This window comes from Urtica dioica, chromosome 10 (genome assembly GCF_054948205.1).
Source record: "Urtica dioica subsp. dioica isolate 48M chromosome 10, U.dioica_male_clone48M_v1_H2, whole genome shotgun sequence".
Taxonomy (NCBI): domain Eukaryota; kingdom Viridiplantae; phylum Streptophyta; class Magnoliopsida; order Rosales; family Urticaceae; genus Urtica; species Urtica dioica.
In genome coordinates this window covers 371,718-398,437 of record NC_142765.1, presented here as the reverse complement: position 1 = coordinate 398,437, position 26,720 = coordinate 371,718, and the positions used below count along the sequence as shown (strand labels likewise).

The following is a 26,720-nucleotide window of genomic DNA, read 5'->3' as shown; positions in this document are numbered from 1 at the left end:
ATATAATTCTTATCGGCTACCACCAATTATTTTCAGAACTTGAGCCAAGAACTAATATAAAAGTCAGTATTAGCTGTTCATGAGTTAACAGCTAATTTTAACTACAATATCGAAAAGTAAGGGATATCTTGATATGGTGACCATCAATATTCTTCAAAAATAGAGCTCAAAAAAAAAAAAAGAAAAAAAAAAAGCTCAGTTCTTTCAAACATAACAACACAAAAAACTGCTAAAAGAATTAGCAAAGGTCTCATAAAGCTAAAAAAGGAATAGAAAATATGAGCAAAATAGATGGAGAGAAAGTTGTGTGTGTGACAGGTGGTTCAGGCTATATTGCTTCATGGATTGTAAAGCTTTTGCTTCAACGCGGTTACACCGTCAAAGCCTCTGTTCGGAGTCTCAGTTTAGTATTCTTAGTAACCTTTTTATAATATTATAGATCGATCTTTGGATATTTTATATTTATTTTTTTTGTTATGTCATCGATCAGGTGATCCAAAGGAGACTCAACACTTGGGTTCACTTGATGGGGCAAAGGAAAGACTTCATTTGTTTGAAGTGGAACTGTTGAAGGAAGGCTCTTTTGACGCTCTTGTTCATGGCTGCTTCTGTGTTTTTCATACAGCCTCGCCCGTGATTTTCTCCGCCATTGACCCTCAGGTTAATTAGCATATATATGTTGCCCTGAAAAATATTACAGCTTGAAAAAAAAAAAAATGTGTGTTGTTTTGTTGTCAACTTGATCGTGCATGGTATTTTCTCTGATCTCTTGATAGAAGAAGCAATTAAGAGCATACAAGTCTAGACTCTAGATTATTTTTTTAAGGCTTTTTGACAGCCAGACTTTGACTTCAGGAGGGGCATGAAAGGAAAAAAATTGTTCAAGTGGGGCAAAAAGCAAAGATCTATAATTTTTTGGACAAAAGTATAAAAAAGCTATATGTAAATTTCTTTAAAAAAAAATTGAGAGGTGCATGAGCTCCTCTTAGGCCTAAAGTGGCTTCGTCTTTGCCGGTAATGACCTTTAAAATATTGTCCATACTTTTACTTATACGTTTTTGTCTAGCCTATTAGCTCTATGAAAGTTGTAATCTTTGTAAAATTGGATTTTTATTTTTTATTTTTTATTTTATTTTTTGTATTTGAATTATTCTCCAAGCAAGACATAGGACATTGTTTGGTCCGAACTTTGGTAAAATTCTTCGTCTTAATCTTTTCTATTTTCATCAATTATTTGTCTTGATATGGAGTCACATATGCTATATATATTATTGTGCTAGCATGTATTTCATATTCCGCAAGTATCTGACCTCAAATCGTTCCGACAAATATTAGCTTATTTGCATTTAAAAAAAATTAATTATAAGTTTATGTGATTTTGTTAAAAATATCCATGAAGTTTTTAGAGGGACTAATAGTGCCCAAAATAAAAAAGTAGTGAATAAAAACCAAGGTTTAAATGCAAGTCTTATTACCATACCTTTGGAAATCAAAATTTGAATTTTTTAGTTAAATTTTAGTTCACAAAATTATATTAATATTATGTTAGCTAGGCAGACTTGGTTGAGCCGGCGTTGAAGGGAACGTTGAATGTTCTCCAATCATGCGTGAAATCGTCTTTGGTAAAGCGGGTAGTATTAACGTCTTCCACGGCAGCGATCCTTTTGAGTACAAAAGCTATGGCATCGGGGCCAGATATCACCGTCGATGAGACTTGGTTTTCCGATCCCGCGTTTTGTGAGGAGTCTAAGGTGTGTGTGTCTATATATATATATATATATATATATATATATATATATATATATATATATATATATAATATGTCAAATTAAATTTGGTTACTATTATAAAAATATGTAAATAGACTACAGTTTTTGTTTTTGTTAAAAGTTACATTTGAGTTGAAAAATGTGGTCTTTTTTAAAATAGATTCCGTTCATCCATATCAAGCAAGTTATAATTATTTTTTTTAAATGCAAGAAATGTAATTTAAAAGAAAAGGCCTAATCTTTTGTCTAGTATTTGCATATATAGTTTCCAAGAATGCACAGACACAAAATTTAGCTTTGACGCAAAAAAAAAAAAAAAAAAAATTTAGCTCTTCTATTCTATCCATATATATTTATATATATAAATTATTATGTAATATTTACGCAGGCTTGGTATCAGCTTTCAAAAACCCTAGCTGAAGAAGCTGCATGGAAATTTGCAAAAGAAAATGGGATTGACTTGGTTACAATTAATCCTGGCTATGTGATTGGTCCATTGTTACAGCCTACTCTTAATGCAACTGTGGATATGATCCTCAAACTCATAGATGGTATCTACATCATGATTGACATATTTACAAAACCCACATTAATTATTGGTTGATATTAATTTGTGATAATGATATATAATATATTTATATTGGATCGTTGATCAGGAAGTTCAGAAAAATATCCGAATTTGGAGTACAGATTTGTTGATGTTAGAGACGTTGCATTGGCACATATAAAAGCACTTGAACTTGACCAATCAGCAAATGGGAGATATTGCCTTGTTGCTCATCGTCTTCATTATGCTCGCCTTTTACACATCCTTTCCCAACTCTATCCTTCTTTGCAAATTCCTCAAAAGTATGTCCTAACTAAACCTAAAATTAAAGTCGTCCTTTTTTTATGCATTAGATATTTATCATGGTCTAAGGACTGGTCGTTCGTATACATTCTGACCCTTATTTTTTCTTTATTAGTTTTTCACCTCTATGAACTTTAGATTCTTGCATATCTAGCAAGCAAGATCAATAATTTTTGTATTTTTGTTTTTGAACAATATCTCACTAATGATTTCATCATAATTTTTATAGTAGTACCTTTAATGAACTAACTAATTAATCATATTTTTATTTTTATATAAGATTCAAGGAAAGGTGAGTTTTTATTTTTATTTTTATTATTAGTGGAACGTAACCAAGTTTACTATGATGCTTTTAATCTTGATCGCAGATGTGAAGACGACGACAAACCTCTTGCTAAAGGGCCAATGATATCGCAAGAGAAGGCGAAGAGTTTGGGAATCGAGTTCACTCCGTTGGAGATCACTCTTAGAGACACCATAGAAAGCTTAAAAGAAAAGGGCCTTCTTAACATTTAATCTTTATCATACAAATCCATGTGTGTCCTTGATATTTAAAAAAAAAAAAAAAAAACTACACACATAATGTATTTTTGTGTGTGATTAAAGTCTTACCTTATGCAAATATAATTAGTCTTACGTTGAATTGAATTTTTCCAGTCACAGTCCTTATTATAATCGTAAGTTTGATTCTGCGAAATATAACTTAGTATTTCATTTGCCTCTAAAATTTTCCAAGTAGTTGTTTTTGACTCTTAGAAACTTGCTCTTGAATTTTTATATATGCGTTTGACGTAATGAACCATATTTGTTTAGCATTATATATCTAGTAGTCTCGCTCCAAACTTTGAAATTTTGGTATTTTTAAGTCTCACTAATATTGTTTTTGGAATTTGACCTCCGTGATTGTATCTTCATATTGTTCTCTGAACCGACTCAAATTCACACATACTTTTTATATAAAACCATATGAAAATTGACATGAATAATACTAAACTCATTTTTTTTATACCTAAAATGTTAAAAACAATATGTTTTTCTCCTTAAAAACCTAATTCTTTTTGTGACCGAAATACTTATTAAGTACATCAATTTATGACGAGATTGGTCATAAAATACTATTAGTTTTTGGGGAAGAAAAAAAATTCCCACATTTTGCTGATAAAACATTTGAAGAAAATATTAGTTATGTCTATTTTCGGATATAATAATACCAACGTCAATGCTTGTCCGGATAGTGAAACGGTGAAGTACAAGTTTAATGCGAAAAGGCGTTCTTGATAAACCAAAGCCCATACCTTTATCGATCATATATTGTTATTATCCCAATTCCAAACAAACATATCACCGAAATATTTGGTGATATATATTACATATAACATATGGTTATTGCCTCTATTCTTCAACCAAAATTAGGCGCAAAATTCCACTCTATTTTTACCTTATCATTAACCTAACCTTAACTTCCTCTTCTCTCTTCTTTTCTTACCCACGACCCAACTTCACCTAAATGGGTACTAACTTTCCCTTACTTCATTTCTTTGACAAACACATATTCCCTTATTTAACAACTAGTTCGTGTATATATGTATATATAAATATAATCTCCCATTGACATCACGCAATTACTTGCGCAGATAAAGGAGCCATATATATACGTGTATAATCTGTATTGTACATGTGTTTGCGAGTGTCAGTTTCCTTAAGAAATAGATTAATAAGTAATATATAGGAAGCGGTTTAATCAGGTGAAAAAACACCCCACAAACTCCATTTTTTCCACGATTGGAATCACATATCATGAAAAACGGACCAAAAGAAAAAACGGCTCAAAAGTTGTTGTGAAATAAATTATTAAATAATTACTTATATTTTTAATACTAACCTATAAATTTAACAAGAAATATAACTTCTAAAACCGTTTAGAATATGATCGATAGAGTTGTATGTAAATAATTCTGGACATATATATGACTTATATTGTATGTATATTCTGTATATAGTCATCTTAGCGTGACTGAGAGGTTCTATATTATATATATAGGTGTGAAAATCAAAGCAAAATTTCCCAAGGTCCAATATGTTATATTTGAGATCAAATTCAAAACCACTATATACGTACAAACAATTAGGATAAATAATTAAATGGATCAATAGACGCCACTTTAGTAGTGTGCGTAGCCTAACACTTAATTCAAAGTCATGCAATTAATATGTTGAATGTTGGAATTAAAGTACACAGAGACAAGACTGGCTTTTTGACGTCGTTAATATGCCACTTTTATTTTTCTCTTTTCCATGATGTGCATGTGTGCTTATAACTAGAACTATACCACTTGAAATTAAGAAATAGTTCATTCATTCATTCATCTTAATATGTATTTATACGAATACAAAAGCATACGTAAAATGTATACGTGTGTGAGTGATTAGTGCTGGTAAACTAGCACAATCAAACAAGTCAACAATAATAACTAACTTTGATTTGTGAATTTCCTATTTCACTATTTGATGATAGGAAAAAAAACAAATATTCGCGAGAGACCAGACTCAGCTATCATGACCACACCACGTAGTAAATTATTCCTTCTCATTCTCTGCCATATCCACTATCTATGACTCATTGAACGCATTTTGAAAGCAACTATAAATCATGAAAACAAAAGGCACAAAATTAAAGGAATAAAATAAAAATCCAAGACCCCACTTTTCCAATCACTATAAATACAGAAGAATCCAATCTTCATATGACAATTACTATATTATAACTAATATCTCTCTCCAAATACAAAAAAATAGCTATTGATTTCATTATTATTATTCTTATAAGATCGTACCAAAGAAAAAAAAAAGGCATGTCCTCACCAAAACTCCAACGTTATTATCATTCGTTCCCTTCGTTAGTCTTCGCGTTGATCTTCGCTTCTTTTTCGCTCTCTCTCGCCGGATATAGTTACGAAAATTCGTATGGAGTTAGGGCAAGGCTTATTCATCACCGAGCAAGAATGCCTTCTTCTTATTCTTCTTCGCCGAGAGTGTTTCATGTCGACGATTTCGGAGCTAAAGCCGATGGAACAGACGATAGCCAGGTATTTTTTTATATAAAATTATAATTAATTATTTTATATATAATTTTTATTGGTGTTTATTTCTTAGGCATTTACGAGGGCTTGGAATAGGGCTTGTTCCTCTGGAGGAGAGAGTGTTGTTTATGTCCCAAGAAACAAAGTTTATTACCTTAAGCCAATCACGTTTTCAGGTCCTTGCAAGTCTTCCATTACAATGAGGGTGAGTTTAATTAATTAGCATTGCTCATTATAAAGATTAATTAATACGCCGTGTAATTATATTATAATGATAATGATAATTATTATTATTAGATCGCGGGATTGATCAAAGCTTCGCCTCGTCAATCGGATTACGAAAGGGACAGAAGGTTATGGATTAAGTTTGAAGGAGTTCATGATTTGAGAGTTGAAGGTGGTGGCACTATCAATGGCAATGGAAGAGGATGGTGGGTTAAATCTTGCAAAATCAATCAAGCCCTTGTAAGTCAAATATTACACACATTTTGTTATCTTATTTTAAAATTTTTTATTATGTAGATGGCTAATTTATTTTGTTTCCTTTTTTGGTGACTTCCTATACAACAGCCATGCACGCACGCCCCAACAGTAATTAGCTCAATCTATAGACTCATTAATTAGCTACTTTTATTTATGCTCATTATAAATGCTAATGGACTTTTTTCTTTTCTTTAAGGCCATGACTTTTAATGAGTGCAACGATCTAGTAGTGGCGAATTTGAGGTTCGAAGATGCACAACAAATGCATTTGATTTTTCAAAAGTGTTTGAACGTCAAAGCCGCGAATCTCAGAGTCACCGCGCCCGGAAATAGTCCTAACACCGACGGAATTCATGTCACTGAATCTCAAAATGTTCAAATTATGGATTCTGTCATCAAGACAGGTATGTTAATTATCTGATTAATATATATAATTATATTTTTTGTAATTATTATTGATTATATTATATTTTCCACTATGTGAAGGTGATGATTGTATATCAATTGTGAGCGGGTCAAAGAATGTTAGAGCTACAGATATAACTTGTGGACCTGGTCATGGCATAAGGTCTCTCATTTATAATTATTTATTTATTTATTATTTTATTCCAAAATCAAAGTGTTTTTAGTATAATTTCAAGTGAAGATAAGAGAAGATCGTTTTTCTAAATATATTTTATTACTCAGCATTGGAAGCTTAGGAGCTGGAAATTCAGAAGCCGAGGTTTCAAATGTGATTGTGAATGGAGCCAAATTTACAGGAACTACAAACGGAGTGAGAATAAAGACTTGGCAGGTATTTTTATATAGACTTGCCTTTCAAGGAAAAAGATTTCAAGCGATAAAAAAATATATAGAGCAAATAATAGACAAACACGTATTTTTGTTTCCCATTAGTGCATGCACGTTTCAAGTTAGCTTTTATTTTGACAGAAATTTGCTGAAAACGTGTTCGTTGCAGTCAAAAAGTTAAAATTTTATTATACACGTCCACCTAAATTTTGGGCGTATTACACGGAATTTTACCATTGATTTTAATTTCGCTTTTGGTTTTATTATCAAGATTTCATAAATATAATAGGGTATGTATATATTAGACCAATATTGCCATCAGAATCCAAGCTTATTATCAACAACTTCCATGCTGTAAAAAAAAAAAAAAAAATCAACAACTTCCTCACCACTACCGCATATCTTTGACTAAGTTCTCTCAAATTTATATAACTTACAATTACTTCATTTGGGTATAAGTATAACTTCGCATGCTTACCTACATTTGAATTTTGACCTATACAACTGCCCGTAAAATGTCTACCGTATATTCCACCAAATCGTCCCTCATAGAATGCAACGTAAAAAGTCATCCGCATAAACATATATAGGCGTTGAAATTAAATTAACCAGTATATATATATGTATATTGTTTTTTTAAAACAAATAACTAATAATTACTGATATCATACGTACGTGTGTTTATTTATAAGCATATGGCAAATATGTTTATACACGTATTGGCTTGAAATTAAGTAATAGTTATTGACACTTAACACGTGGCGCGAACCTGAGTCGTTGATGAGATATTGCTGATTTTGCAGGGAGGTCATGGATATGCGAAAAACATATTATTTCAAAACATATTCATGAGAAATGTGAGCAATCCAATTATCATTGACCAAAACTATTGTGATCAAGACGAACCATGTCACGAGCAGGTAATTATTGTCGATTAATTATTTCCCTAAATAAAAAAAGCTATAACAAAAGTGCTAATGTTTTCAATATACGTATTATTATTATAATATTCACAGAACTCGGCTGTACAAATAAGCAACGTCAAGTACAGAAACATACAAGGAACGAGCGATACAGAAGTGGCAGTGAAGTTAGAATGTAGCAAAAGCTTTCCATGCAAAGAGATTTCGTTACACAACGTCGATTTCGAACGTGAAGGCCATAATGGACACGTGGAAGCTTCCTGTGAGAACGTGATGCTCGACAGGATTGCAAGTGTTTCTCCGACGTGTTCTTGATACTTATCTATATATTTGTCATCTATATGGTTGAATAATTTAATCATAATATTTGACCCATTTAGTTATGTGGTCTCTATCGATACTGTTTTTCTTACTGATAATGGGATATATGTAAATATATATGTCCCTATACCTTCGATCTAGTGGTATAGCTATTACCCAAAGGTTGAATATATGTAATTTGTGGAAATTAGGTATGCATTTTTAAAATTTAATAGAAGAATAATATGTCTAAAGTTTTCATTTTTAACTTTGCTTATTGCTCAGAGTTTCATTAATAATAAAAATAATTTCAAATAATTAGTTAATTATACTTTGAAAAAATACTTTCTATAAACATTTAAAACAACTACTATTTTAAAATATTCTCTTTAATAACACTTTTCTCGTTAGTTTTAACTTAAATAAATGACATCACTATATCCTTCCCTCACTTCTTCTCAATGATGATTAGAGAATGATAGAGTAAAAGAAAAAAGAAAATTAAAGATTTAGCTCTAGCTAGAGTAAAACATAATTCGAGACATGATGTGAAACAACACTTTAAACAGGTAGAAAAGTCTTAACGAAAAAAAAATGATAAGAAATAACCATATTGTATTTAAATCGGCTTTAGGAAAAACAAAATAAACGACATTAAATGTAGAAACGACAACAAATATATATATATTTTTATAAACGACAACAAACTTTGTTACGCGTAATTGCGCATCATTTCACGTAATTATTATTTGTTTGGGAATCATCTGACATTTCCAAACACGTATCTCCATCAGTGACTTCGCGCAGAACAAAGAAAAAGAGGGAAAGAGGTCAACTATAAGATAGACGATATAATACAAATAAGAAAAAAAAAATAAAAAAAAAAAATGGTAGGAGGTGAAGGAATATCGGTAACATATTTAGCTCTTCTTCACACACAAGTATTATCAATTTCCTTTTACGCTAAAAACGTGGTGTACCACTATTTAACGCACGAAAGGATGCATAATTTCATTATTAGGAAAAAAAAAGAAAGAAAAAAAAAAAGTGACAAACGAAACCAACAAAAACAACGAGTTGTGTTGTGACCGGTGTTTCATGGATAGTCAAGCTCTACACTCTCAAAGCCTCTGTTCGTCGTGAAACAAGTAATTCTTTTTTTTTTCTTTTCTCTAAGCCAACAATAATTACCGTTGAAAAAAAAATGAGTGAGAGACACAAAGACAAATAGATGACCTGGCTCATTGTCCTTGCGTGTCTCCCGAAAAAGTGCAACAGTAAAATCGCAGCCACAAAATTAGTACAACAAACAAAGACAAATTAAGAAGCCGCGCGCGGAGGAAAGAATCGGTGGATCGATGGAGAAAGAATATCGGTGGGTCAAAGAATGAATGGGCTGATCGGAAGATAAGAAAAACGACAATTATGGCTTCTGCGGCGACGGTAAACGACTTCAAGAGTCTGTCGTTCGGAGACAGCCAATGCAGAGACAGATTAACGGAGCTCTTCACCAAAGTCGCCTTCGACGTCTTCGGCTTCTTCTTGTTCGCCATGTCTTGCAAGGCCTTTCACTTCGTCCTCAAACCCTTCTCTCAGCCACGCATAACCACAGACACTTTCGTAAGCTATCAATCTCAATCACAACATACATTTGACATAATAATAATAATTAATATGATATGATCGTCGTGTTTTAATGATGGTTTCTCAGGTGGGTTTGGTGATCGGAAACTTGGGGTTCATCCACAAATATGTGAACCAATCGGCGGCAAAGACGCTCCGGTTCATAGTCGACTTTGGTATGATATGCTACATGTTTGTGTTGGGGCTTGAGATGGACCCTCAAGCCCTCTTTAGGGCTCCCACAAAAGACGCGAAAGTCGCTTACGCCGGGATGGCCTCGACTTTTGTTCTCGTGTGCGCGGTCACACCGTTCCTACACTACACCACCGCCACCACGGCGGCGATGACTCTAGCCCTAGCGGCGGCGCTCTCAAGCACTGCCTCGCCCGTGCTCACTCGCCTCGTCACCAGTCTCAAGATCGGAAAGTCGGACATTGGACGCCTCGTCATCGCCGCGGGGATGCACTCGGATTTCGTGTCCACGTTGGCGCTCTCGCTAGGGTTCATCGTGTTTCCCGTGGTCCAATTGCGAAAGACGTTCATGATGGTCGGGGCTCTGGCCTTTCAGACGCTCGTGGCCACGGCGGTGGGGCCGATCTTGATCAACTGGGTCAACCACGAGAATCCGGAAGGGAAGCCGATGAAAGGGTCCCACTTGATTCTCTCGGTGGCTTTCATGATCCTCGTGTGTTGTGTCTCGCCGGCTTACGGCTACAATCCGATGCTGAGCGCGTTCGTGGCCGGGGTTTGTCTCCCGCGCCAGGGACGGCTCTCGCGCTGGGTGGTCAGCAAGATCAACTACCTCCTTAATACTATATTCTACCCCATCTTCTTCTTCTGGATGGGGATCGAGTCCCAACTCGGAGATTTCGAGGCCTCTCACATCATGACCTGGGTCAGACTCTTCGTCCTCTTCCTCGCTGTTACGCTCGGCAAGGTCGTTGGTACTGTTGTCTCTGGCGCCATGCTCGGGTTCAACTGGCCGGAGTCTGTCGCCATCGGCTTGCTTCTCACCACCAAAGGGCATTTTCACATATATTTGGCGATAGCTTCTAAAACGGTAAGTTAAAACCTAAAATTATATGCTTTTTTGCTCCATCTGACTGCAATTCCTGGCTCTGCCACTGTATATGTAGATTGGTAAGACGAGCACGTCAACGAGCACAATAATGATCATAGTGACATTCTTCACGGTGGTGCATGCGCCGTGGGTGATAGCCCAGATCATAAAGCGGGCACGTAAGCGTGCCCCAACCCACCGCATGTCGCTCGAGCTCCTCGATCCGTCGAGCGAGCTTCGAGTCCTCGCCTGTCTCCACGGGCCCCACAATGTGCCGGCCATGGTAAACCTAGTCGAGATCTCTCGTGGCGGGCCCGTAGGCGCAGTCGTCTACATCACCGACATGGTGGAGCTCACCGCCGGAATCGCGGCCACGCTTGTCAAGGGCGACGGGCCCGACACCGTCACGGTCACCGATCCGGCGGTTGTGCGGATGAGAGAGGAGGTCAACGCCTCCGTGGAGGCCTACAAGGCTGCCACGTCGCTAGAGGGCCTCGTGATCCGACGAATGCTCGCCCTCTCCACCTTCACCGGCCTCCCTCAAGATGTTTGCATCCTCGCCGAGGATCTCATCACCGCCCTCATCCTCCTCCCCTTTCACAAGAATCCCGCCACCAACGCCGCCCACTCCGGATTTCGATACGTCAACCGCAAGGTCAAAGTCAAAGTCAAACCACCAAAATCATTTAATGTTCTTTTTATTTCACATATTGTTCCAAAAAGTCATATTTTCATGACATGTTTTTACCAACCAAAAATACCATTTTCTTTTTTTCAAAAGGTGTTGAGAAATGCGCCGTGCTCGGTCGGGATCTTGGTGGACCGAGGACTCGGGATTTTCCAGCCATATGCGGTGGTGGCGGCGGTGAGCGTGGCCGTGATATTCATCGGAGGAAAAGACGACAGAGAGGCACTCGCTTTCTCTGCCCGCGTGGCGCGTCACCCCGGAGTCAAGCTAACCGTGGTTAGGTTCGTCATGGACGACAACAACCCCGAGAACGCGGCCGCGAGAAGAGCCGCCGGGAACTACGGGATCACCAGTGCGGCGGAGCAGGAAGAGGAAACCGCCCTCGACGACACGTGCTTCGCCGAGTTCTACGAGCGACACGTGGCGGGGAGCGGCGGGCCCCACCCCGTGGCGTACCTCGAGAAACACCTCGCCAACTCGGCCGAGACGCTCTCGACGTTGAAGTCTTTCGAGGGACAATACTCTTTGGTCGTCGTTGGAAGGGGAGGGAGGGTCAACTCTGTGTTGACTTTCGGGATGAGTGATTGGCAGCAATGCCCGGAGCTCGGCCCCGTCGGCGATGTACTCTCAGGCGCCGATTTCGCGGCTTCCATGTCGGTGCTTGTTATTCAGCAACATGACCCTAAAGGGGAGCTAGATGGGCTTGACGATGAATTCTCTATAATGTGAGGAAGAAAAAATATAGTTTATGACAATTTATATGTTTTGTTTTTTTTTTGTATGATCGTTTTTTTAGTTTATATTTTTTAGATTTTTGTACAATTGTAGTTGATAGGATCATATAAATATAATATTATAGTGAGCAAGTGACACAGATTTTACTCATGGTAGATATGATTGTATTCATGTTTATATCTCATTATTAATATAGGAGCACTCGTAAGGTAATTATATTTTAATGACAAGAAAATATGTTTTGATAATCTTACAACCATATTCTTCAACTAGATGAATGTCCTCTTTTAGTGTAAAACCTCCGTCAGCAAAAAAAAAAAACAGCCATAAAATGAAAACGACAAAATAATGACAAGTAGTAAATGAGACATTTATAAAATCTCGCTCAAATGTTTGCCTGAGCACAATATTAGTTCAGCTATTGTTCTCTCAATTTGATAGAGATCCCAATAATCCTATAAGAAGAGGCGTACTAGTTTAAGAAACCGCGTCAAATGTAGAAACGGCACTTCTGAAAATGACAGTTCCTAAAAAAAAAACGACAACAAAGTCAATGAATGCGATTTCTACCTTTTTTTTCCATTAAGAAAATAACCAATTTAAACGTTTGGCATTGTAAATAGCTAACGTTTGATAAATCCTAGATAAATAACAACTTTTCGATGTAAATTTTAAGTATATAGTCATTTTCATATATTAAACGTTGGCTATTTACCTAAAATTTACGTTTAAAGTGACTATTTACCTAAGATTTACCAAACGTTGGCTATTTAACAATGTCAAACGTTTAAGTTGGCTATTTTCCTAAATTTTTGTTTTTTTTCTTTAATTGTTTTTCCAGTTTTTATGCATATAAAATGACTCACAGTTATTATCTTGATATTGTAGATAAAGGCAAAGCTAAGGAGGACTAAACAGAGCATCAGCAAAACCCGGTAAGTAAGTAGGCGTGTGTATGGGCGAATTAGTCTGTTTTGTTTTTAAAAGTCGAGTCTTTTTTGTAAAAGATTTAAATAGTATGTTGTAGGAAAAACTAAAAATTTGCCCATATTTTTTAGACGCTTATGTAAATATTTTATAAGTTTTTCTAGAAAATATTTTTCGGAAGCGCTTCCACGGTTTTTATGAATTTTATTTTATGTTAAGTAAGATACAAAGATCTCTGCCGCAGCTCATGGGTGAGCTAAGGCTCGCGGGTCGTGACATAATTTTTGTCTAACTAACCTCAAACGTTGGAATTGCATTCTCTCTCTCTCTCTCTCTCTCTCTCTCTCTCTCTCTCTCTCTCTCTCTCTGATTAAGAACAGTGCAAATGATCCATCGACGAACAAGATTTTAAGCGTAGTGGTCCCGGTTGAGCATAACTTAATAAGGATATCTCCAACCTCTTCGAAAGCAAAGCGGAATTGGTGTCCATGTCACCGTGCTTAACATCGAAGATCAAAGCAGCGGCGAAGAGGCCGAGATTCAAAGCTACATAATTAGTTTCAGATTTATTGCCCGGGTTTCAAGTAATTCAGTGAGAAAAGAAGACAAATCGCATCAAGATAATTTATTTATTTATTTTTGTGTGTTTATGTAGCAATAATGCATTTTTCAATCCATTTTGGTTTTACCTCTAAACCATCTAGGGTTTTTATTTTCTTTTCCTGATTATAAACATTAATTAATAATGAATATGTAGTTAATAATGAGAAATTTTGGTTTGTGGATTGTTATATGTTATTTTTTTGGAGTTACTGTTTGACAAAAAAATTGGACTTTTCATGTTTTGGGTGAATATCATGATTTAAAGGTTGATTTATGTTAATAAAGGTTTATTTGTGTTAATAACTTAATATCATTATTTCTGTTTATTTCGATTTATTTTTGTTTATTTCGGTTTATTGATATTAATTTTGGTTTATTTGTTAATTTGTTCATTCGGGATGGCTGCTTCGGGCAAAGTCAAAAGCGGCGAAAGCAAATGAGGCTCTGCGTTTTTGGTCGGAAAATCGGTAGCTAAAGTCGGAAACGGTGAGCCTGCGCTTTTTATGCCATGCAAAGCTGGCCGAGGTTGAGGTGGTGAAAGTGTGGGAGGCTCTGTGTCTTTGGTCGGAGAATCTGCGGCTCGAGTCGGATTGCAAGTTGACTCGACGGTAAGGATCATCAGTCAAGATCTCGTAATATTTTTAGAGAATTTTTTAATCTATTAATGGAAGATTTATTTATTATAATGTATCTAATTATTTATTTTACTTTTGTTAATTAATTTATATATGGTTTACCCTTCATTTTAGTGAATGGTAGTTTTGTCTGATCAAGTTGGTTAACGTGGTCAATCCTCACTCGCAGCAAAAGCTGGTGCTTTAATTTTTTTTTTTGTTATTTGGCAAAATAAATTAAATATTGATTATTTTGACAAATTTCTGTTGGTGATTGATTGGTAGTGTATTCAAACTCTCTATTTGTTTTCGGTTTGTGGTCTCTGTAATTAAGCAAATGCTGAGGACAGTATTAATGGCGATTGAGAAGCCATGTCATACTGAATTCCCAAACATAATTTTTAGGGTAAACTAGCAACATAGCAATTTTGAAACATGGTTTTTGGAATCTAGCCAACGTTTGGTAAATTTTGTAATCTAGCCATTTACTGAAATTTACGGATACAAAATAACTAATTTACCATTTTTCTTATACTTACTTGATCAAAACACTAGCCCACGTTTGACTGGTTTGAATTGTATACAGCCAATTAATTTCAGATTTTTTCGCAATTTAATTGGATATTTAGCTAATTTAATAGGAGATTCGGTGATGTAATTAAAAGAGAAAATTTAATGCAATAAATGCACAAAAATTTTATCATAATTAACAGAAATTAACAAATCAGCGGAGATTAACAAAAATTTACAAACATTTACACTGTATTTGCTTACATGGCTATAATTTCAGCAATTTAATTTCAGCTTTTTGAATTCATAATATGAGATTCGGTGATGTAATTAAAAGGGAAAGAAAATATTTATTTGATTGAATAAGTCAAACAAGATAATGAATACACGTAATTATGATAAAATCCCGTTCAAAATTAGAAAATAAATTTGGAAAACAAAAATACCGTATTAAATGCGTATTAAAGGAAAGGAAAGAAATCGGCTCTACCCGCACATATGTAAATTTACCATAATTAACAGAAATTAACAAAGCAACGGAGATTAACAAAAATTTACGAACATTTACACTGTATTTGCTTACACGGCTACAATGTTCATTAAAGAAAAAAACGCTCAATAACCAACTTTGCCAAGTATAGATTTTTTTTTTAAAATTCGAAATATAAACCGAATATAACAAATTCGGCTACAAAACCAAGTTTCAAAACATGGGCTAGTATTTTTGAAACCAAACCAAGGCTAATATAGTAAATACCATCTTACATAAATATGACACGTCATCAAATTTGACTAGATTCGAAAATTAAACGAAACGTTGACTAGATTACAATTGCAACGTTTGATGTGGCTTAGATCGACTAATTTTTCTAATTTTTATTGTTGACTTCACACAGATTCAAAATAAAAAATTTAACACTAAAACCCAACGACTCTCCTCTTGTGATATAAAATTGGCTTCCCAATAAGTTTTTGTGTTCACAATCACAATGGACAATGGCTTTTTTTTAATGGAATGATTTCTTTATCTCATGTTTTTTTGAATCTTTTAATCATGTTATGCTCGATATAGTCTGAATTGAATTCATTTGTATTACAATTCTTTGGCGACATTATAATCACAATTTGATCTGTGTTCATTTTTCATATATACATATCAGTGATTAATGAACACAGAAATTGGGATTAAAATCAATGATTAAAATGTATAAATTCCGCAAATTGAGCAGGTCCATTAATAAAAAAAGGCCCGTACAAGTTAATTCAAGCTAGAATAATAGATCTCTTTATATAGTTTTTTTGTATTACAAAACTCTTGTACATAACTAATGTGGGACTTTTTCTTTTCTCAATTGTCAAACTTGTTAAACTCTATTCTCTCTTTTATTCTGATTAATAATAGATCCCTTTAAGTTGTTAAGTTACGTGTAATGCTATATATATATATATATATATATATATATATATATATATATATATATATATAGGGTCCATTGGCTATCTAGCCACATGAAATGTTATAATTTTGAAATAGTCAACGTTTCGTTAATTTTTTGTAAATAGCCACATAAATTTATTTACGCTATAAAAATAACAAAAAATGCAAAGTAAATTTCTAGTAAATATGGTTATTTACGAAATATTTCCAACAGTTTTTGGCTATTTACAAAAAATTTACAAAACGTTGGCTAAAACACAAACACTTATGTTTATGTGGCTTATATCGCTAAATTTTTGATATATATATATATATATATTTATAACTTAGTATAGTTAAAAAGTAGATATACTATATATATATATATATATATATATATGTATATGTATGCATTCCCTTACATAATGCATATATATTAACATTTAAAACAAAAAATATACTTATTGACATGTTTAAGTTTTATTAAAAAATGAAACCTATTATTAATTTTATTTTTTCAGTTGAATATGAATTTATAATAACTTCTACAAAATTTATTGTATTTTAATATATATATATATATATATATATATATATAATTTAATTTTTTTTTAAATATCCCGCGGAATACTCTCTTTTATGCGGTATATCCCGCGAAAAGTGATTTAACAAGCGGTACGAGATACCCCAAACGTTAATCAAATACCGGGAATACCCTGGTACGAGACGAGATACCCTCAAAATCAAAGATGCGGTACGAGCGCGAGATGCGAGATTTTAATCTTTGTTCAAAATGATGCGAAATTTTAATCTTTGTTCAAAATAAACAATAATAAATCGTCATATTGATCTAGGAAAACAAAATAAACGACGTTAAATATAGAAACAATAACTCTTTAAGAACAACAAGAGGCCTTAAAAACAAGAACAAAGATATACAATATTTTAGAAATTAAAAAAATAAAAAATAAAACATTTGGGCATGATAAAAGCATCAAACGAGTATATAGAAGGCAAGCCTATCAAAATGGTCGGAGTGGAAGGAGTTTCGGTAACATTTTCAGCTCTTCTTCACACTATTTACCACACAAAGATACATTATTTCATTATTATATTATTAAAAAAGGAAAGAAAAAAAGAAAGTGACACAACGATCCCCACAAAAATGACGTTGAGCACAAGAACCCAACATACTAATTGTGGTTCGTAAATATACACGAACGTGTCACCATAAAAGCACAGGGTTATTTTAGTCTCTGAAGAAGAAGAAGAAGAAGAAGAAGAAGAAGTAGTAGATATTATGAGCTTTGAAGAAGGAGAGAGAGTGGTGTGTGTCACCGGAGCTTCAGGCTATATTGCTTCATGGATCGTCAAGCTCTTGCTTCAACGTGGCTACACAGTCAAAGCCTCTGTTCGTGACCCAAGTAATTGCTTTTCCATTTTTCTTTTTTGTGATTATTCAAGAATTAATATATGTGGCTGTGAAATGTATATATTGCTTTTCAGATTCTGGGTTCTATTTTATTTGGTTGTTTTTTCATTTGTGTGCTGCTCAACTGCTCAAGAGTATACCATAAACCATACTAAACCCATTAGATTTGGCGCTAACTAAAAAAACCCATGAATCTAAATCAAGATCAAACCTTTTGCTTTGAATCGTAGTCTAATCCAAAAGAGATTGTGGACAATAATTGAAAACAGACGATCCGAAGAAAACAGAACACTTGATGTCACTTGAAGGAGCTAAAGAGAGGCTTCAATTGTTCAAAGCTGACTTATTGGAAGAAGGCTCTTTTGACTCTCTCATTCATGGCTGCCAAGGCGTTTTTCACACCGCCTCTCCGGTTCTGGTCTTAGTCACCGACCCACAGGTTTGGCTCCGTAGAGGATCATTATCATTAATCTGCACAATGTACATTTCTGTTTTGTCTTCTATTTGTGTGCTTGAAATCATTACTGATATTATTTCAGGGAGAGCTGATAGGCCCGGCTCTGAAAGGAACGCTTAACGTTCTCAAGTCGGTCGCGAAAAATCCATCGATAAAGAGAGTGGTCTTGACGTCTTCTCTGGCTACAATTGCAGTCAATGGAAGGCTATTGTCCCCCGAAACGATGGTCGACGAGACTTGGTTTTCCGATCTTGATTACTGCGAGAAGATTAAGGTCTTTCTTGGAACCCAAGTTATAACTTGATTTGGTATTTGCTTACTTCATATATAAAAAAAAAGCATTTCATCAATAGCTTTTTTTCTTCTTATTATGATCATACAGAATTGGTATTTTGTTTCGAAGATCTTAGCCGAAGAGGCAGCTATGAAATTCGCGAAAGAAAACGGAATTGACTTGATCACTATGAACCCTGGCTATGTAATCGGCCCTTTGTTGCAACCAACTCTGAATCTATCGGTCGAGATTATTCTCGATCTTGTTAATGGTAAAAATAACTTCCAGCTTGTAATTAGCTAATTAATTAAGCTCTTATAAATGTTTTTGATTAACCGTTTTGCCCGAGCAGGAACCAAAAGTGTGTATCCAAATTTACCTTACTTGAGTGTGGACGTAAGAGACGTTGCATTGGCACATATTCTTGGATTCGAGGTTCCCTCGGCCAATGGAAGATATTGTTTAGTTGGCCACGTCAATCATTATGCAGATATTATGACAATTTTACGAAAACTCTACCCCGATTTGAGTGTTCCCGACAAGTAAGTGGAGTTTTAAAAAAAAAAAAGTCATAATATCATGAGATTACATCTTAAAAAAATTAGAGTGAGATAAGTAACTATTGACATTATAGACTTTGTTAAGTCTATTTATTTTCTTATGTGATATCCTTAACGAAAAATAATACTCGATTTTTGCAGATGTGAAGACGAGAAACCTCTTGCTCCATTGCATAGACTATCGCAAGAGAAGGCAAAGAGCTTGGGAATCACTTACACTCCGATTGAAGTGATTTTGAGGGACACCGTTGAAAGCTTGAAAGAGAAAGGATTTCTTAGGGTCTAAGTTTCGTACTTGAGCCAGTTATGCAGTTGCAGAGAAAGTGGTCACTGCCCAAAGAAAAAGGGTCTAAGACATTTAAAACATGTTAATGAATTGAAAACAAAATAACTATGTCTCTGTGTACACGGTTATGAATGTACTAACAAACAGAGAGTTCTTATATATATGCAACTATATATATATATACACACACACACACACACACACACACACGGGGTCCATACTGACTTTTGTAAGGTATGTTGAAATCATCGTTATAATAGTTAAATGATACCTAAATTAAATTTTGAAATGGTCACATACTTTATGGTTATATCACAAGGTATTTTTCCTCTCTCGTTTAAAGTAATGTTTGATTTCATACTTACATTTTGGGAGCCGGAGGTGTTAGCAATATTACAAATAATATTGACGGGAAAATAAAGATAAAAACAAGGAAATAAAATGTAGAACAAAAACTGGAAATAGTAACGCAAAGGAAGAAGTCGGCAAGGAAAGAGTCGAGACCCGTTTGACGGTTTCCTTGAAGCTTTTTATCGCCCTCCTCAGGTGCAGGATTACTTGAACGACAGCCTCCCAGGATACAACGATTAACAAGACACACAAAGGCACCACTTACTGTATCGACGGCGAACTAGAACCTGTGTCAGAAACTATCACCAAGACAAACAAAAGAAAAAAAAAATTATGGGGAAGAAGGAAGCTCGGGAACAGTGGGAGATTGTGGTTTTTGATATGTTCGAATGAGAGAGCTAAGCCTCCTTTTATAGGTCAAGGAAGATAATGCACACGGTTTACAAATCGTTGCCTTAATGCACACGGTTACAGTTTAATTCTCAACATAACACAAGAATTATTTGATGAATTAAAACTTTCAGAAGATGTCAAATGACTATTTATTTAAAATATACAAAAAATTGTCATGAGTCTTTGTGGTGCTCGCCGTCATGAGTCTTCACTTGGCTCTCTGGACCAGTCTTCGCGGTGGTTCGTCGTCGTGGCGCTCCGCGGTAGGCCGGGCGCAGGTCTTCACGGTGCTTTACCCATTATCCCACTAACGCACAATTCCACTAACACCCACTAATTATTCAACATCTATCCTATTTTAATGTGCCATAACGTTACCCACGTACACTATTCAGTAGTAAACAAAAACTCATGAAATTCCTTCAACGGTACAATTAAAAACCTAATATAGTTTGTTGACTAAGTCTAGATTAATAACTAACAGTCGTTTGAGTGATTCATGAGAGAAGATATTTGTTCTTCTTCATTTTTGTGTGGCTCGGCTGGAGCTCATGGGAGAGAGATCATGAAGATCTTTTTTTGTTTTTGTCCTGGGAGTTCTAGAGAGGAGAGAGTGAGTACCTCCCTTTTTTTTTCTCCGGAGTACCATGATAAACCCCAAAGTCCTCTCATTTTCTTCTTCATTTATTTTCTTTTGCCGTGTAGGAGTAGATGTGTGTCAGGGATATTTTTTTTCTTCTCTTTTGCTTGGGTGAGGTTGATTTTTCAAAGGGATGTGTGATCACACAACTTAATTGATATTTCTCTTGTAAATCACGGGGACGTGACCATGTCTTCAGAAAAAAGAAATTAAAATTTGAGACTCAAATAGAACTAGACAAAGAAGAAAAAAGAAGAATGGCTAGAGAAGAGACAACGAGTCAAACTAGTCTAACATAGCACAAGTGAGAGATTGATAGTCAAGTCTCACTTTCTACGAAAAGTTGGGTACCAAATACTCCTCTGTCTTGTAATAAATAAATAATTATACGAGGGTATCACCGTTGAACACTCTGAAGAAGAAATTACTAAGAAGAAATAGAAAATAGGGTTATATAGCTAAATGGCCACATAAGTTATATCCAATTTGGATTTGGCCACCATTTGGTTAATTTTGTGTAAATGGCCACTCATCTTTATTAACACAATTAAAAATACCATTAAACCCTTACCTGTTCCCGCCCAAACGTTAATGAAAAATAAATACATTTAATCGGATATTAATAGTAACTGTCCCCGAAATCGAGGAACATCATATACTCAGTCATTAATGCCACGATTCCCACAATCTTCCTCTCAGACGAAATACGAAACACGCAACCCCAATTTTGAAACCCATTATTGACGAAAACTTCATACGCTCAAAGTCTGGTTATTTGTGGGCGACAATAACAACATATCAGCGAGACCATCAACCCCGTCGGCGAAGAAAGGTATTTCCAAAAGTATACCAGTTTTTTTTTTCCATTTACATAGATATTTTACACTTCCCGACAACGAATATCGATCTAAAAATATGAAAAGAGAAATCGGTAATCTATAACAAAAAATTTAAAAAATTTCTGAGAAATTAAAAATGTCTGCATGTTATTAATCTGTCAAGATCCACCAAAGTTAGATATATTTAGAATTTCAGTATGCCAATACATTTAAATTTGGAAATAAGCAAAACAGAAGCGATAAATTAACATATATGATGTGTGACATGTGAATAACCTTTTTTACACAGATTAGAGCAGATGGCGAAGGCGTCTCCTATGAAGAAGAAGGTAAATGCCGATAACAAGGAGAAAGAGATGAAGTCACCACGACGAAAGATAAAAGAACCAAAGGTATGTTAACAATGTATTTATCTACACTGTGAATACCTAAAACAACAAGACTGCAACAATTTAGATAATACATGTATAAATGATTTGTAAAGTGAATATGTTAAAGTCTGTTTTTTTAATGAAAATGGAATAGTTAATGGCTGTAAATATCAACGAGTTAATGAGAGTTAATAGAGAACATAACAGTAGTGCATTCTCAATTACAGTTAATATATGAAAACTAATGTGAATAACTGTAAAGCCTGAGTGTAATAACTAATTGGAAAATAGACAAAACTAAAAGTTGTTAATTGTTGTAAATGAACTGGTATGTAAAAACAAAAAGTGATAGAAAAGTAATAAGTTTATGCAGTGGCTGTTGATTGGTCCTTACAGTAGCTGACATCTAACACACCTTATGTAGATTGGAGAACTTATTGTGAAGCCAGAGAATTGGGACATGAAGCAGCGAATAATAGTACATTCATCCTTCAGTGTCATTAACAGCCTTATGTCCATCATCGAGACTGAAGAACAAATGGAAATTTTCGAGCGAGGTCCGTTTGGTCATCTACAACACCTTAGGGGAGATGTGTACCCAAAAAAACTTGCACATTTACTTGTGCTTAGTCAAGTGGAATCTGGGAAAAATGAAGAGCTCCATTTCAACATCGGTGGAAACATATTGGTTTTCAATATTTACGATTTTGAAATAATTTCAGGTTACTTTCAATTTTTTTAGATTTTTGTATCATAAATAATTAGTAAATACTAATCACTACAGTTAACCTGTCATTCTTTTATTATCAGGTTTAAACTGTGATAATGTACCGCGCATTCAAAATCTGCTACCATCCAACAACCAATTGAAGGATGAATACTTCAAAGTAGCTGGGACTCAGCGAGCACCATATTTACTTGGGCTTCTACAAAGTAAATTTGGTGGAAACGATGAGGACAAGGTAGCACTCATCAATTTGGCTATTCTGGAGACTATGATACTGCCACGGGATAGGCAGGCAAAAATTCCGGATGAACATTTGAAAATGGTAACCAACACAAACTTGTTCAAGGAATATCCATGGGGTACAATAAGCTACAATGCATTATGCAAATCTTTAAAAAGATCAAAAAGCTACGCTGCTGAGAGAACTGGATTCAACATCGACGGATTCCTACATCCGTTAATTGCATGGGCGTTTGAGGTCATCCCAGATTTTGAATACTATGGATACACATCAAGAACAACCGGATTTAGCATGCCACGACTGCTTAAATGGAATTTTTGCTGCAGTCCAGAATACGAGGATCTCCTAAAGAATATATTCAACAACAGCCAGGTAAATATAATAGATATAAGAAGGATGAAAATTATACGTCCGTTGTTGTAAATTACTTTTTATTGTATTAGGTACGTATTCAGCCACTAAACGCAACAGAGGAGGAAATGGCAGAAGGGTACATCGAGCGTGTAGACGCTGTCAATCCAGAGCCAATAAACGAACCGATTGACAAGGGGAAAGGTGTTGCTAGCAGTTCATCACACTTTTACGCTGAAATGCCAAACAGACCAGAAGAGGACGTTGACGAGAAATTGGATCTAGCTCTCCAAACAATAGAAGTCTTAAAGCACCGAGTGGAAGAAGCTCATGATAAATACGACACATTAATGGCATTGTTTCAAGCATACATCCAAAAGAATTCTGATGACGCCACACCAAAACCAGACAAAGAGAATAAGGTAAATTAGTTAACAGGTTGTAAATTAGCCATCAACTAACACTCAATTTACAGGGGTCAAAGCAATCTTCACCCAATGAGATAATCAGAGAACCAGATGTCCCGGATGAAACTAACCAAGTAAGATTTTACAATCAATTACATTAATAATCTGCGATTGGAAATTCTAATCACCAAACATGAATCATAGGAGAGAACACCAAATCCTACAACAACCAGAAGTGAAGAAAGAACAAATGTTCAGGAAACAACACATGTCAGAATCCCAACAAAGCAAGAGGTATTCAATATAGATTATTGCAAAATGAATTATATACACTAATTTGAGAATCATTTACAGGTTCAATTCGCAAACAAGACAACAACAGCACAGCCCACTCAAATAACATTAACAAACATGGTAATCTTTAATTAATATGAGAATACATTAACAACAAGATGTTAATATCACTATTCATATGCAGATGCTACGAAAAAAGAAAGGGAATATGGGGACATCTGCCACAGAAGAAATTACCATGGTACAATTTCGTTTAGTAGTTGACTAAATTCAGGTTGTTGTTTACTGAATGTTCAAAAATCTTCTTATCAGGATATATCACCACTGTTAGGAGAAAAGGCCGCTCGTTATAGTCCTGTAAGTATATGTAAATGAAGTAATAAAAAAATGTATAAGCTGACCATAACTTGTGACAGGACGACTTGCAGAAACTCCAAGCTGATTGGGTATTTACCGTAAATGATGTCTTGAGTAGCTTACCTAACAACTACAAATTTGGACAACGTCCACAGGTTGTTCAAGTTATGGAGCCCAATCCTAGTGATTTACCCAGTCGCGTTTACAAACGCTTGAGGAAAAATGGCCAACCAGTGGCCAAGCCTACACTAACAACTGCTCTTCCAAACCAAACCACTCCTACAAATTCAAAAAAAGTTCAAGACAATCCACAATCCAGTAATGTAGGGAAAGGAAAATCTGAGGTATGTTTAAAACCGTTAATTGTTGAATAATGCAGTTTATATCAAAGTTAATTGTTGTCATTTGGCAGGAAAACATTACTAAGTCACGTCCCAAAATATCTTCACCAAAAGTGCCAATTCCACAGCAAGTACCATCAAGACCCAAACGCACATGTAGAAAATCGGTCTTCACAACTTCTCCTTACATCATTGAAACTAAAAAGAAGAGGAACGAAAACGACATACCTGGTGGAAACAGCTCAGTTCACAACAAAGACAATACCGATGACGATCCACTAAGTCAGCCCTCTTTTGACTTAGGAATTTAGCTTATTTACTGTTTTTTCGTCTTAACAATCGTACTTTTGGTATTTTGGGGTTGTAATTTGAGTGCAATAACACTTTTACACTGTCTTCACACTGGAACATATAGTGTTTTGAAGATGTATCTTGACAGCTTTAGCAATTTATTGTTAATAGTTATGACTATTTTTCTGATAATTGTTAATGCCCACTTATGGAATTACAATAGCTATTCATAAAAATGTTGAAAGTACATGTTTACAAGTAATACATATATGACATGTAGATATCTGTTAACATTGTCAATTAGTTTTTTAGTCATATTAAAAGTTACATATTTATTAATTAACGTGATCGTAATTTAACAAAGCAGGTTCAAAATAATAAAACACTTTCGTGTACTCCAGATGAGAATATAACGTTTAAAAGCTTTAATTAACAACATTTAACTAAGATAAGCTCACTACATTACGATTACTATTTAGAAATATGTTAAAACATGTTAGTAGAAATTCAATTGAACTGTAAACTGGTAATGATGTTGCCTATTGGTTATGTTATCATGTTATTTGTTAACAAGAATAATTAGATTAACATCATTTACATCACATCCTGAAATACAAAACAATTAACATGTACTCCAAATCTGAATTAACATTACATCAAATAACAAATACTGAAAGACATAATCTAAACCCAAGGCTTGATCCACCATATCATTTAAAGGCATAATCAAAACAAATTAACAAGAAATTAATCTAATTTTGGCAACCCCTCTTATTATGACCAATTTGTCCACATTTGCCACAACGATGGTTATACGGGTGAAGTCTTTCATGCTTCGATCGAAACCTCTTCTCTTTCGGGCGCCCAGCTTGACGTTTTGGAATAGGAGGCTTAATAACTGGAGTATCAACTGGTAGCTCCCAGTCCCCCTCATGAGAAATTGGGAAGACATCTTTCTCATAAGTGGCTGAGAAATATTCCTGAGTATAATAACGTGGAACAAAATCAATGGGGCGTAAATTTTTCCTATATAAAGCAGCACACGCATGAGAACATGGAAATTCTTCAAGTTGCCAATAACAGCATGTACAGGTCCTCAGATAAACATCAACAACACGACGAATTGCTCCATCAACAACTTCAAACTCATTGTCGTTAATGGCATTAACCTGAAAATACAATGTAAATAAGTCGTAAATAAAAGAGTAATTAACAGACCACAGAAAATAAACTATACTTACATTCATGGACCTCGAAGCTTCAAGCGATTCATAAAGCATCCTAAAACCAGTTCCGGTCAGACCTGATTGCATCTTAGGAATTAACTCCCTCTTTTTGTTTATCCAATTTTGAATTAAACTTCTATAGCTCAAAACAAGACATGCAACCGGCCACCCTCTAGCTTCTCTTAAAACAGCATTCAAACACTCAGAAATGTTTGTTGTCATGACATTAAACCTCTTTCCCGGGAATTTACTTCTAGCCCACAACTCTGGCTTAGCTTGAAGAAGATACGTTTTTATTTTTTTTTTGTTATTAGAGAGTATATTCAACCAATATTCAAACTCTCGTTCAGTATAAGCTTTAGCACATCTATAAAAAAGAGGCTGGATATATGTTTTACCAAAATTGGCCTTCACATTACCCCATAGATGTTGCATGCATATGGCAAAACTAGCTTCCGGAAACACCGCATTAACCGCCTTCTGTATTGACTTGTGCCTATCCGATACA

General features: G+C 34.9%; 4 protein-coding genes across 6 annotated transcripts; all 4 read left to right on the top strand.

The window, feature by feature from the left end:
* The first annotated feature begins 17 nt into the window (after positions 1-17).
* LOC149382796 (phenylacetaldehyde reductase-like) lies at positions 18-3,306 on the top strand. 3 transcript variants are annotated; one of them, XM_089628453.1, is made up of 6 exons: positions 18-402; positions 491-660; positions 1,629-1,751; positions 2,158-2,320; positions 2,426-2,618; positions 2,988-3,306. In XM_089628453.1, the coding sequence occupies exons 1-6, from the start codon at positions 279-281 to the stop codon at positions 3,133-3,135; spliced, it is 921 nt and encodes a 306-aa protein (XP_089484579.1). In that variant the 5' UTR covers positions 18-278; the 3' UTR covers positions 3,136-3,306. The 3 variants fall into 3 exon arrangements, with proteins under 3 accessions (XP_089484579.1, XP_089484578.1, XP_089484580.1); XM_089628452.1 differs by having other exon boundaries at positions 1,554-1,751; XM_089628454.1 differs by lacking the exon at positions 2,988-3,306 and adding an exon at positions 2,957-2,979 and having other exon boundaries at positions 1,554-1,751.
* Positions 3,307-5,621: 2,315 nt separating this feature from the next.
* On the top strand, positions 5,622-8,292 carry LOC149382795 (polygalacturonase QRT2-like). The gene is made up of 9 exons (XM_089628759.1): positions 5,622-5,705; positions 5,773-5,904; positions 5,997-6,164; positions 6,270-6,290; positions 6,379-6,586; positions 6,669-6,750; positions 6,870-6,978; positions 7,778-7,894; positions 7,991-8,292. The coding sequence occupies exons 1-9, from the start codon at positions 5,622-5,624 to the stop codon at positions 8,210-8,212; spliced, it is 1,143 nt and encodes a 380-aa protein (XP_089484885.1). The 3' UTR covers positions 8,213-8,292.
* Positions 8,293-9,622: 1,330 nt separating this feature from the next.
* On the top strand, positions 9,623-12,297 carry CHX28 (cation/hydrogen exchanger 28). Its single transcript, XM_089628826.1, has 4 exons — positions 9,623-9,817; positions 9,909-10,880; positions 10,957-11,535; positions 11,662-12,297. Exons 1-4 carry the CDS (start codon positions 9,623-9,625, stop codon positions 12,295-12,297), a joined length of 2,382 nt encoding a protein of 793 aa, XP_089484952.1.
* Positions 12,298-17,529: 5,232 nt separating this feature from the next.
* Positions 17,530-19,587, top strand: LOC149382793 (phenylacetaldehyde reductase-like). Its single transcript, XM_089628455.1, has 6 exons — positions 17,530-17,798; positions 18,076-18,245; positions 18,346-18,537; positions 18,646-18,808; positions 18,890-19,079; positions 19,239-19,587. The coding sequence occupies exons 1-6, from the start codon at positions 17,675-17,677 to the stop codon at positions 19,381-19,383; spliced, it is 984 nt and encodes a 327-aa protein (XP_089484581.1). The 5' UTR covers positions 17,530-17,674; the 3' UTR covers positions 19,384-19,587.
* Positions 19,588-26,720: the final 7,133 nt, after the last annotated feature.

Bases quoted from the DNA above. Each gene is read 5' to 3' on its own strand.
- LOC149382793 (XM_089628455.1), top strand. From the start codon at position 17,675: ATGAGCTTTGAAGAAGGAGAGAGAGTGGTGTGTGTCACCGGAGCTTCA. The intron at 17,799-18,075 runs GTAATTGCTTTT...AATTGAAAACAG, and splicing joins AGCCTCTGTTCGTGACCCAA to ACGATCCGAAGAAAACAGAA. The intron at 18,246-18,345 runs GTTTGGCTCCGT...ATATTATTTCAG, and splicing joins TCTTAGTCACCGACCCACAG to GGAGAGCTGATAGGCCCGGC.
- LOC149382795 (XM_089628759.1), top strand. From the start codon at position 5,622: ATGCCTTCTTCTTATTCTTCTTCGCCGAGAGTGTTTCATGTCGACGAT. The intron at 5,905-5,996 runs GTGAGTTTAATT...TATTATTATTAG, and splicing joins AGTCTTCCATTACAATGAGG to ATCGCGGGATTGATCAAAGC. The intron at 6,751-6,869 runs GTCTCTCATTTA...TTTATTACTCAG, and splicing joins GGACCTGGTCATGGCATAAG to CATTGGAAGCTTAGGAGCTG.
- CHX28 (XM_089628826.1), top strand. From the start codon at position 9,623: ATGGCTTCTGCGGCGACGGTAAACGACTTCAAGAGTCTGTCGTTCGGA. The intron at 10,881-10,956 runs GTAAGTTAAAAC...CTGTATATGTAG, and splicing joins TGGCGATAGCTTCTAAAACG to ATTGGTAAGACGAGCACGTC. The intron at 11,536-11,661 runs GTCAAAGTCAAA...TTTTTTCAAAAG, and splicing joins TTCGATACGTCAACCGCAAG to GTGTTGAGAAATGCGCCGTG.
- LOC149382796 (XM_089628452.1), top strand. From the start codon at position 279: ATGAGCAAAATAGATGGAGAGAAAGTTGTGTGTGTGACAGGTGGTTCA. The intron at 403-490 runs GTTTAGTATTCT...GTCATCGATCAG, and splicing joins AGCCTCTGTTCGGAGTCTCA to GTGATCCAAAGGAGACTCAA. The intron at 2,619-2,987 runs GTATGTCCTAAC...TCTTGATCGCAG, and splicing joins TCTTTGCAAATTCCTCAAAA to ATGTGAAGACGACGACAAAC.